The sequence below is a fragment of the Oncorhynchus masou genome, chromosome 31, assembly GCF_036934945.1.
Source record: "Oncorhynchus masou masou isolate Uvic2021 chromosome 31, UVic_Omas_1.1, whole genome shotgun sequence".
Lineage (NCBI taxonomy): Eukaryota > Metazoa > Chordata > Actinopteri > Salmoniformes > Salmonidae > Oncorhynchus > Oncorhynchus masou.
Window position 1 is genome coordinate 38,291,780 of NC_088242.1, and position 12,774 is coordinate 38,304,553.

The 12,774-nt window shown below is 46.8% G+C and overlaps 1 protein-coding gene across 1 annotated transcript in view; it reads left to right on the plus strand.

Annotated features, from left to right (window-relative positions):
* Positions 1-7,179: 7,179 nt before the first annotated feature.
* The window catches only part of LOC135523921 (cadherin-related family member 1-like), a 223,499-nt gene continuing 217,904 nt past the window's right edge, over positions 7,180-12,774 (plus strand). Inside the window, exon 1 of the mRNA XM_064950944.1 lies at positions 7,180-7,487. Within this exon, the coding sequence (XP_064807016.1) occupies positions 7,472-7,487 (16 nt within the window). The 5' untranslated portion in view covers positions 7,180-7,471. The remainder of the gene's footprint in view (positions 7,488-12,774) is intronic.

Consider the following 12,774-nt stretch of genomic DNA (forward strand, 5'->3'; position numbering starts at 1 on the left):
GTTGAAGTCGGAAGTTTACATACACTTTGGTTGGAGTCATTAAAACTCATTTTTCAACCACTCCACAAATGTATTTTTAACAAACTATAGTTTTGGCAAGTCAGTTAGGACATCTACTTCATGCATGACACAAGTAATTTGTCCAACAATTGTTGACAGATTATTTCACATTTATATAATTCACTGTATCACAATTCCAGTGTGTCAGAAGTGTACATACACTAAGTTGACTGAGCCTTTAAACAGCTTGAAAAATCCCAGAAAAGATGTCATGGATTTAGAAGCTTCTGATAGGCTAATTGACACCATTTTAGTCAATTGGGGGTGTACCCGTGGATGTAATTCAAGGCCTACCTTCAAACACAGTGCCTCTTTGCTTGACATCATGGGAAAATCGAAAGAAATTAGCCAAGACCTCAAAAAGAAAATGTAGACCTCCACAAGTCTGGTTCATCCTTGGGAGCAATATCAATATTTCCCTCAAGAGGGAAACACATTCTGTCTCCTTGAGATGAACGTATTTTGGTACGAAAAGTGCAAATCAATCCTAGAAAAACAGCAAAGGACCATGTGAAGATGCTGGAGGAAACAAGTACAAGGTATCTATATCCACAGTAAAATAAGTACTTTATCGACATAACCTGAAAGGCCGCTCAGCAAGGAAGAAGGCACTGCTCCAAAACCGCCATTAAAAAGCCAGACTACTGTGGCAGCACCATGTTGTGAGTGTGCTTTACTGCACTTCACAAAATATATAGCTTCATGAGGTAGGAACAATATGTGGATATATTGAAACAACATCTCATGTGTCACGCCCTGGTCGAAATATATTATGTTTATTCTTCATTTATTCGGTCAGGCCAGGGTGTGACATGGGTTATTGTGGTGTGTTTTTGTCTTGGGGTTTTGTGGGATGTCTAGCGTTAGTCTATGGCTGCCTGAGGCGGTTCTCAATCAGAGTCAGGTGATTATCGTTGTCTCTGATTGGAAACCATATTTAGGCAGCCATATTCTTTGTGTGTTTCGTGGGTGATTGTCCTTAGTGTCCTTGTTCCTGTATCTGTGTTAGTTTACACTAGTATAGGCTGTTTCGGTTTTCGTTACGTTCTTTGTTTTGTAGTGTTTGTATTTAGATTCGTGTTACGTTTTGTTCATTAAACATGGATCGCAATCTACACGCTGCATTTCGGTCCGACTCTCTTTCACCGCATGAAAACCATTACAGAATCACCCAACACAAACGGACCAAGCAGCGTGTCAACAGGCAGGAGCCACAGGAGAAACAGCAAAGGCAGCAGCAGGAGCAGCGTAAAAAGGACTTTTGGACTTGGGAGGAAATCCTCGATGGGAGAGGACCCTGAGCTAAACCAGGGGAGTGTAGCCGCCCCAAGGAGCAACAAAAGGAGGTATCGACAATGGAGGACGAATTGTTTGGAGAAGGACCCCGGGATCAGCCTGGAGAATATCGCCGCCCCAAAGAAGAACTGGAGGCGGCGAGAGCTGAGAGGCTTTGGTATGAGGAGAAGCAACAGCAGCAGCAGGAGCAACAATATCGGGACTACACTACTTGGGAGGAAATAGACAGGTGGGCGGTCGACCCAGGGAGAGTGCCGGAGCCCGCCTGGGATTCCCTGGAGCAGTGCGAAGAAGGTTATAGGAGAATGGAGATGGCGAAGCAAGCACGGCGGCGCGGAAGGAAGCCCGAGAGTCAGCCCCAAAAATTTATTGGGGGGGGTTCACAGGGAGTATGACTACGCCAGGTAGGAGACCTGCGCAAACTTCCTGTGCTTACCGGGGGGCTAAAGAGACCGGGCAGGCACCGTGTTATGCTGTGGAGCGCACGGTGTCTCCAGTGCGGGTGCATAGCCCGGTGCGAATATACCAGCTCCTCATATTGGCCGGGCTAGAGTGGGCATCGAGCCAGGTAAAGTTGGGCAGGCTCGGTGCTCAAGAGCTCCAGTGCGCCTGCACGGTCCGGTCTACCCAGTACCACCTCCACACCCCAGCCCTCCGGTGGCAGCTCCCCGCACCAGGCTTCCTGTGCGTGTCCTCGGCCCAGTACCACCAGTGCCAGCACCACGCATCAGACCTACTGTGCGCCTCGCCTCTCCTGCGCTGCTGGAGTCTCCCGTCTGTTTAGCGCAGCCAGAGCCTTCCTCCTCTCCTGCGCTGACGGAGCCTCCTGCCTGTTCAGCGCTACCGGAGCCTTTCTCCTCTCCAGCGCTGCCGGAGTCTCCCGCCTGTTTAGCGCAGCCAGAGCCTTTCTCCTCTCCAGCGCTGCCGGAGCCTCCCGCCTGTTCAGCGCTGTTGGAGCCTTTCTCCTAACCTGCGCTGCTGGAGTCTCCCGCCTGTTTAGCGCAGCCCGAGCTGTCAGTCTGCATGGAGCAGCCAGAGCTGTCAGTCTGCATGGAGCAGCCAGAGATGGCAGTCTACATGGAGCAGCCAGAGCTGTCAGTCTACATGGAGCAGTCAGAGCTGTCAGTCTACATGGAGCAGCCAGAGCTGTCAGTCTACATGGAGCAGCCCGGGCTGTCAGTATACATGGAGCAGCCAGAGCTGTCAGTCTACAAGGAGCAGCCAGAGCTGTCAGTCTGCATGGAGCAGCTGGAGCTGCCAGTCTGCATGGAGCTGTCAGTCTGCAAGGAGCTGCCAGTCTACAAGGAGCTGTCAGTCTGCAAGGAGCTGCCAGTCTGCATAAAGCAGCCAGAGCTGCCAGTCTGCAAGGAGCTGCCAGTCTGCAAGGAGCTGCCAGTCTGCAAGGAGCTGCCAGTCTGCACAGATCCGCCAGAGCTGCCAGTTTGTAAGAAGCCGCCAGAGCTGTCAGCCTACATGGAGCAGCCAGAGCCGCCAGTCAGTGTGGAGCAGCCAGAGCCGCCAGTCAGCATGGAGCAGCCAGATCCGTCAGTCTGCCAGGATCCGCCAGTCAGTCAGACTCTTCCAGATCCGCCAGTCAGCCAGACTCTTCCAGATCCGCCAGTCAGCCAGACTCTTCCAGATCTGCCAGTCAGCCAGACTCTTCCAGATCTGCCAGTCAGCCAGACTCTTCCAGATCTGCCAGTCAGCCAGACTCTTCCAGATCTGCCAGTCAGCCAGACTCTTCCAGATCTGCCAGTCAACCAGACTCTTCCAGATCCGCCAGTCAACCAGACTCTTCCAGATCCACCAGCCAGCCAGGATCTGCCGGAGCCAACTACCTGCCTGAGCTTCCTCTCAGTGCTGGGCTTCCTCTGAGTGCTGGGCTTCCTCTCAGTGCTGGGCTTCCTCTCAGTGCTGGGCTTCCTCTCAGTGCTGGGCTTCCTCTCAGTCCCGAGCTCCCCCTCAGTGCTGAGCTGCCCCTCAGTGCTGAGCTTCCCCTGTCCCGATCTGCCCCTCTGTCCCGAGCTGCCCCTCTGTCCCGAGCTGCCCCTCAGTCCCGAGCTGCCCCTCAGTCCCGAGCTGCCCCTCTGTCCCGAGCTGCCCCTCTGTCCCGAGCTGACCCTCAGTCCAGTGGGGTTCTGGGTGAGGACTACTAGGCCATGGTCGGCGGCGAAGGTGGACTGTCCTTGGAAGCGAGTAGGGGGGACTTAGACATTTATAGAGTGGGTTACACATCCCGCGCCGGAGCCGGAGCCGCCACCATGGACAGACGCCCACCTGAACCCTCCCTATTGTTTTGATGTGCGTCCGGGAGTCCGCACCTTAGGGGGGGGGTTCTGTCACGCCCTGGTCAAAATATATTATGTTTATTCTTCATTTATTCGGTCAGGCCAGGGTGTGACATGGGTTATTGTGGTGTGTTTTTGTCTTGGGGTTTTGTGGGATGTCTAGCGTTAGTCTATGGCTGCCTGAGGCGGTTCTCAATCAGAGTCAGGTGATTATCGTTGTCTCTGATTGGGAACCATATTTAGGCAGCCACATTCTTTGTGTGTTTCGTGGGTGATTGTCCGTAGTGTCCTTGTTCCTGTATCTGTGTTAGTTTACACTAGTATAGGCTGTTTCGGTTTTCGTTACGTTCTTTGTTTTGTAGTGTTTGTATTTAGATTCGTGTTACGTTTTGTTCATTAAACATGGATCGCAATCTACACGCTGCATTTTGGTCCGACTTTCTTTCACCGCATGAAAACCATTACATCATGACTTCTTTTAGGAAGTTAAAGCTTGGTCGCAAATTTGTCTTCCAAATGGACAAATACCCCAAGCATACCTCCAAAGTTGTGGCAAAATGGCTTAAGGACAACATAGTCAAAGTATTGGAGAGGCCATCACAAAGCCCTGACCTCAATCCTACAGAAACTTTGTGGGCAGAACTGAAAAAGCGTGTGCGAGCAAGGAGGCTACAAACCTGACTCAGTTACACCAGCTTTGTCAGGAGGAATGGGCCAAAATTCACCCAACTTATTGTGGGAAGCTTGTGAAAGTCCCGAAATGTTTGACCCAAGTAAAACAATGTAAAGGCAATGCTACCAAAAACTAATTGAGTGTATGTAAACTTCTGACCCACTGGGAATGTGATGAAAGAAATAAAAGCTGAAATAAATAATTCTCGCTACTATTATTCTGACCTTTGACAGTGGTGATCCTAACTGACCCAAGACAAAATTTTTACTTGAATTAAATGTCACGAATTGTGAAAAACTGAGATTATATGTATTTGGCTAACTTCTGACTTCAACTGTATAATAACACGATTAAGTTATATATTTACATTAAAAACCAAAGTCTATTTGTCATGACTTCCGCCGAAGTCGGTTCCTCTCCCTGTTCGGGCAGCATTCTGTGGTCGGCGTCGCCAGTCTTCTAACCATCATCGATCCACTTTTCATTTTCCATTTGTTTTGTCTTGTCTTCCCACACACCTGGTTTCAATTCCCTCATTACATGTTGTGTATTTATCCCACATGTTAGTGTGCGTGTTTATTGATTGTTAATGTCGGTTCTTGACGACTAGTTATTGTTTGCCGGGTTATGTATTTACGCCCGTTATTTTCGAGTGACCGGTATTTCTCCACACCTTGAGTATTAAAAACCTTGTACACTCATCTCTGCTCTCCTGCGCCCGATTCACTGCACCAGTTACCCACCGCCTGACAATAACACATACGTAATTGTATAGGAACAAGAAAAGTTTTAAACAAATCAAAATATATTTCATATTTGATTCTTCAAAGTAGCCACACTTTGCCTTGATGACAGCTTTGCACACTCTTGGCATTCTCTCAACCAACTTCATGAGGCAGTCACCTGGAATGCATTTCAATTAACGGGGGCCTTAAAAGTTAATTTGTTGAGTTTCTTTCCTTCTTAATGCTCTTGAGCAAATCAGTTGTGTTGTGACATGGTAGGGGTGGTATACAGAAGATAACTCTATTTGGTGGAAGACCAAGTCCATATTATGGCAAGAATAGCTCAAATAAGCAAAGAGAAACAACAGTCCATCATTACTTTAAGACATGAAGGTCAGTCTATATGGAAAATTTCAAAAACGTTGAATGTTTTTTCAAGTAGAGTTGCAAAAAACATTAAGTTTTGATGATGAAACTACCTCTCATGAGGACCACTGCAGGGAAGAAACTCGCAGAGTTACCTCTGATACGTTCATTAGAGTTACTAGCCTCAGAAATTGCAGCCCAAATATATGCTTCACAGACTTCAAATAACAGACTCATCTCAACATCAACTGTTCAGAGGAGACAGCCTGCGTAAACAAGGCTTTCATGGTATGATTGGTGCAAAGAAACCTCTACTAAAGGACACGAACAAGAAGAAGAGACTTGCTTGGCCAAGAAACACAAGCAATGGACTTCAGACCGGTGGAAATATGTCCTTTGGTTCCAACCGCCATGTCTTTGTGAGGGGCATAGTAGGTGAACGGATGATCTTCCGCATGTGTGGTTCCCACCATGAAGCATGGAGGTGTGATGGTGTGGGGGTGCTTTACTGGTGACACTGTCAGTGATTTATTTAGAATTCAAGGCACACTTAACCAGCATGACTACCACAGCATTCTCCAGCGATATGCCATCCCATCTGGTTGGCGCTTAGTGGTACTGTCATTTGTTTTTCAACAGGACAATGACCCAACACACCTTCAGGCTGTGTCAGGGATTTTTGACGAAGAAGGAGAGTGATGGAGTGCTGCATCAGAAGACCTGCCCTCCACAATCACCCAACCTCAAACCAATTGAGATGGTTTGGGAAGAATTGGACCGCAGGGTGAAGGAAAAGCAGCCAACAAGTGCTCAGCATATGTGGGAACTCCTTCAAGACTGTTGGAAAAGCATTTCAGGTGAAGCTGGTTGAGAGAACGTCAAGAGTGTTCAAAGCTGTCCTCAAAGGAATGGGTATCTACTTTGAAGAATCTAACATCTAAAATATATTTTGCTTTGTTTAACACTTTTTTGGTTACTACGTGTTATTTCATAGTTTGATGTCTTCACTATTATTCTACAATGTAGAAAATAGTAAAAATAAAGAAAAACCCTTGAAAGAGAAGGTGTGTCCAAAATTTGGGCTGGTAATGTAATTGCGTTAACTATTGATTACTAAGGCAGCTATCGTAAAGCTAGTGGATAGGTTTCATTGAAACATATTTTGAAGTTACAGTAGACATGGCTCCTTCAAATATATTTACTTTCTTAACAAGTTAGGGATTGTGCATCAAAGCTGGGACCGAGAGACTGAAAAACAGCTTCTATCTCAAAGCCATCAGACTGTTAAACAGCCATCAAAAACATTGAGTGGCTGCTGCCAACATACTGACTCAATCTCTAGCCACTTTAAAACTTGTTGGGGATAGGGGGCAGTATTTTCACTTTGGATGAATTGCGTGCCCATAGTGAACTGCATCCTACTTTGTCCTAGATTGCTAATATATGCACATTATTATTACTATTGGATAGGAAACACTCTGAAGTTTCTAAAACTGTTTGAATTATGAATGTGAGTATAACAGAACTCATAGGGCAGGCAATCTTCCAAACAGGAAGTGAAATTCTGAATGCGGGTCTAATTTTAAGTCATCGTCTCTTCACTTCCAAACAAGATATGGATCTGATAGCACTTCCTATGCCTTCCACTAGATGTCCTCATTCAGTAGAATGTGGAATGGAGCCTCTGGTGTGAACTTTGACCGAATGGGAGGGGAATGAGTCACTGTCCTGGCAGAATGCAATTTTATCTGTTGCGCATTTGTCTGTTGATATCACCATCATTCCATTTGGCTGCAGATGAAAACGTATGCTCCGGTTGGAACATTATTGGATATATATGAAAATAACATCCTGAAGATTTATTCTCTACTTTGTTGCCCAGTTTATTCGACCTGGAATATATCTTTTTGAAGTTTTCGTCCTAGTTCGCCTGGACCAGCGTCAGCTCTTGGGCACGTGAGCTGAAAGTAGTAGCAAATGCGGCTAATTGAACACTAGTAATGGACATTATGGAACAAAACAACGATTTATTGTGGAACTAGGACTCCTTGCATTGCCTTCTGATGGAGATATTCAAAGGTAAGTGAATATTTATAGTGTTTTTTTGTAGCTTCTGTTGACGCCAAAATGGGGGCTATTTCTTTGGGTTCTGAGCGCCGTTCTCAGATTATTCTTCTTGACATAGCGGTTGCATAGAGGATACGTTTATCTTTAATTCTGTGAATAACACTTGCATCTTTTATAAATGTTTATTGTGAGTATTTCTGCAAAATCACAGGATGTTTTGGAATCAAAACATTACTGCATGTAACGCGCCAATGTAAACTGAGATTTTTTTATATATATATATATATATGCACATTATTGAACAAAACACACAATACATGTATAACATGATGTCCTATGAGTGTCATCTGATGGAGATTATCAAAAGTTAGTGATTCATTTTATCTATATTTATGCTTTTGTGACTGTGAAAAATCGCTGTGTGTGTTTTTGAATTTGGTGGTCATCTAACATAAATAAATATATGTTGTGTTTTCGCTGTAAAACATTTAAAAAATCGGACACGATGGGTAGAATAACAAGATGTTTATCTTTCATTTGCTGTATTGTTAATGTGTGAAAGTTAAATATTTCTAAATAATATTTTTTTCAGCTGAATGGGAGGGGGTGTTCACTTTAGGGAACTCCTTGTGCCCCCTATCCCCAACAGGTTTTAATAATTACAAATTGGATGCAATAAATGTATCGCTAGTCACTTTAAGCTATGCCACTTTATATCATGCTTACATAACCTACACTACTCATCTCATATGTATATACTGTACTCTATACCATCTAATGCATCTTGACTATGCCATTCGGCCATCGCTCATCCATGTACATATTCTTATTCATTCCTTTATACTTATAAGGTAGTTGTTGTGAAATTGATAGATTACTTGTTAGATATTACTAGATGGTCGGAACTAGAAGCACAAGCAGTTCGCTACACTCGCATTAACATCTGCTAACCATGTGTATGTGACAAATAACATTTGATTTGATTGGGTACCAACTCAAAAGGGGAGCTGAAAGGGATCAACACAATTATCTGACCGTCTTTCTTAGAGTTGAGACAGAGTACCGTTAAAATCAGAATCCACATTTTTCCATCAGATCTGGCAATTTTACAAAATGAGTATATCCCCCAGTTGTATTTTCAGAGGGTGAATGAAGGACACTCCTAAACAGATGGTGTGTGTGTGTGTGTGTGTGTGTGTGTGTGTGTGTGTGTGTGTGTGTGTGTGTGTGTGTGTGTGTGTGTGTGTGTGTGTGTGTGCGTGCGTGCGTGCGTGTGTGTGTGCGTGTGTCTAGTCTGTCGGGCGAGTCATTTACCCCTTTGGCCAGACATGGACAGCTGTGCCCAGGGCAGGACATATAATAGGAAATGACATCACGAGCAGTGTGCGGCAGAATTTGTGGCATCCGGGGGTCTCTTGACTCAGTGACCTGGTCACCCCGAGCAGACAGGCAAACAGATGACTATCTAAAATTCATCACAAGGTCAGAGACAGTCCGTCACATAGGTACCAACACCGTATGTGGAATGAGGCCATGGCTCATAGGGAAAGAGATGGATGAAACTTATGGCTAAAACATTTTTAGGGTTGTTTAGTTTATTGGTCTTTCAGCATTATTACACGTTCTTAGAAACAGTTGTCTCTAAAACACTGGATTACATTGCTGTTACAATCAAATAAACTATGTTGAATGAATAAGACAAATTTAAAATTCTATGTCTTTGCTAAAATCCACTTTCATTTAGGATTCTTACCAGATATGGATCAGTTATCTTCTGTACCTTTCCATGCAACATCTTGCAGTGGCCAAGCTTAGAAAGACAACCCTCTTCGTTGTTGTACGGTTTTGTCTCTGTATTGGGTTAATAACTGAATGTAACGGTTTTCGTCTGGTGAAGGAGAAGAGGACCAAGGTGCAGCATGGTAAGTGTTCATTTTAATAAACAAAATCAACTGAACACTGCAAGGACAAAAATAATAAAGAGCGAGAACGAAAACGAAACAGTTCTGTAAGGAATACACACAAACAGAAAACAATCACCCACAACCAAAATGGGGAAAACAGGCTACCTAAGTATGATCCTCAATCAGAGACAACGATCGACAGCTGCCTCTGATTGAGAACCATACCAGGCCAAACACAGAAACACAACATAGAAAAAAAGAACATAGACTACCCACCCCAACTCATGCCCTGACCAAACTAACAACAAACAAAGACATAAAAAAGGACTCCGGATGCAAAACCTGAAACTATAGGGGAGGGTCTGGGTGGGTGTCTGTCAGTGGTGGCGGCTCTGGCGCGGGACATGGACCCCACTCCACCATAGTCTTGGCCCACTTAAGTGGCACCTTTGGAGCGGCGACTCACGCCGCCGACCTCGTACTGGGGGCCTAACAGCGGGTCCCAGGCAGCGCTGGACAGGCGGGAGACTCCGGCAGCACCGTAGTGAAGGGCGTCTCCGGCAGCAACGGAGTAACGGGCGGCTCCGGCAGCTCCAGACTGACGGGCGGCTCCGGCAGCTCCTTGACTGACGGGCGGCTCCGGCAGCTCCTGACTGACGGGCGGCTCTGCAGCTCCGGACTGACTGGCGGCTCTGGCCTGGAGAGAGAACCTGGAGGGAGGAGACGGAGGGACAGCCTGGTGCGTGGGGCTGCCACAGGACCCACCAGGCTGGGGAGACCTACAGGAGGCCTGGTGCGTGGAGGAGGCACCGGATGGACCGGGCTGTGGGGGAGCACTGGAGCTCTGGTGTGCAGCCTTGGCACCACTCCTCCAGGCTGGATGACCACTTTAGCCCGGACCATCCAGAGTGCAGGCACAGGTTGAACCGAGCTGTGGGTGAGCACTGGAGATCTGGTGCATACTACTCGCACCTCTCCCTTGTGCTCAATGCCCACAATCGCCCGACACGGGTGGAGTGCAGGCATAGGACGCACTGCACCCTCCCAGCGCCCCGGAGACACAGCACGCAGAGCCGGCGCAGGATACCCTGGGCCGAAACGGCATACCAGAGTCAGACACGCTGAGCCGGCACAACACGCCGTGGCTGGATGCCCACTCTCGCTTGGCACTTGCGGGGGGCTGGCCTATAGCACTCTGGGCCATGAGCGCGTACTGGCGACACCGGGCGCTCCACCGCATAACACGGTGCCTGACCAGTACAACACTGCTTTCGGGTAAGCATGAGGAGTTGGCTCAGGTCTCCAACCTGACTCTGCCACACTCCCTGTGTGCCTCCCCAAAAACATTTTTGAGGGCTGCCTCTCGTGCATGTCGCGCTGCCGTGCTACCTCCTCATATCGCCGCAGCTCAGCTTTCGCTGCCTCCAGTTCTTCCTTGAGGCGGCGATATTCCCCAGCCTGTGCCCAGGGTCCCTTGCCTTCAAGTATCTCCTCCCAAGTCCAGGAGTCCAGAACCCTCTGCTCCAGGTTATCATGTGGCTTGGTCCTTTTTTGGTGGGTGATTCTGTAACGGTTTTCGTCTGGTGAAGGAGAAGAGGACCAAGGTGAGGGGTGGTAAGTGTTCATTTCAAAAAACAAAATAAACTGAACACTGAAATGACAAAAATAATAAAGAGCGAGAACATAAACGAAACAGTTCTGTAAGGAATACTCACAAAACAGAAAACAATCACCCACAACCAAAATGGGGAAAACTGGCTACTTTAGTATGATTCTCAATCAGAGACAACGATCGACAGCTGCCTCTGATTGAGAACCATACCAGGCCAAACACAGAAATACAACATAGAAAAAAGAACATAGAATACCCACCCAACTCACGCCCTGACCAAACACAAAGACATAAAAAAGGAACTAAGGTCAGAACGTGACACTGAAATGAATGTCGGTTGGATGTTATTGTTTTGTAATGTGACCTGTAATCAAATGTACAATAAAGCCGCCATGTTCCTAATGAAAATACAGTGCACTCAACATTTCCTAAGTGTGTTTTCAAAGGAATGCATGAACAGAAGCATCCTTACATTTTGAAGAAATCAATGTCTGCTCTATGTGCATATTGCATATTTCTGTGCATTTCTGTGAGTAGGTTACTGTATACAGTGTGTGTGGTTATGGATGTGTCTGCTTGGGTGTGAATTTGCCCATTGAGTGTACTTACTTGTGTAGGCCTACTTTTCTAATACATTGCTGAGTTGAATCTCAACTGTTGTGGAATTTTGTTCAAAACGTACTTACGTCGATCTTCTCACTCCTCCACGCACACATACACAACCACGCAATACACAAAAACACACTTGCACACACCCTGTGTGTGACAGCCTGCTTACTCTGACGGGTCCATTGAGTCATCATTGACCTTTTGTGGGATTGGAGTTGCCAGGCAAATTGACCAAATCACTGATCTTTAAAAGCAGCTCTGGAAGGGGCTCCCCCTCGTTCCCCCCACTCTTCAACCACCCGCCCCTCTCCAACTCGCTCTAATCAAGGAGCAGGCAGGCAGGACTCTGGGTCGCAATGGCGATGCTAATGAGAGGCGACAGCTCCTCAGCACTCGGGGCAACGACCAGCTCGGCTGTCGAGACCGCGGAGATAGTCCTCCAGGCACGCACTGAGGCGAGGCTTGTTGTTTTGGGGAGGAGGAGCGAAGGAGGGGGTAAGATGGGGGGCTTGCTGGTGTTAAGGGGGTGCATATGGAATATATAAGAAACTCCAGCACGGACCCACAAAATCACACATGAAGATCAATACACAAACACACTCACACATACATACACGAATACACACACATGGATGCACACACAAATATTAAAATGTACTATACTCACTCATACTGTACACACAGACACACACTCTCTCACACACTCTCACCCACTCTCTCTCACTCATACACACACACGCACAGACACTTGTCCTGCATACACACTCCACACTCCCAACCCATCCCTCCAGCCCTGGGGCCTACTTGCAGAGTGCTGTTGCCCCCTCCCTCCCCCTCCTCCTTTCCCTCTTCTCCCTCCATCCCCCCATCTCCTCTGGAAGAAAGACTGTTTAACTTCTGTCATTCAGATGAAGCCGGTTACTCAGTCTCTGCATGGCAAGCGGATGTGACAGGCCGGTAATGGACAGGACAAAGAGGGAATTTATGAAGTATTAGTAAACCTTAATAATTTACAATGCACAGACCTGCGTAAGTCCCTCCTCGCCGACCCCTCTGCCTGTCTGTCATCCTCTCACCTCTCGTCTCTCTATCTTTATTCTTCTCTCTTCTCTTTCTTTATCTCTCTCTATTAGGTTGTTGAAAGTCAGTGTCCCACACCAGCTTGCTAGACTGA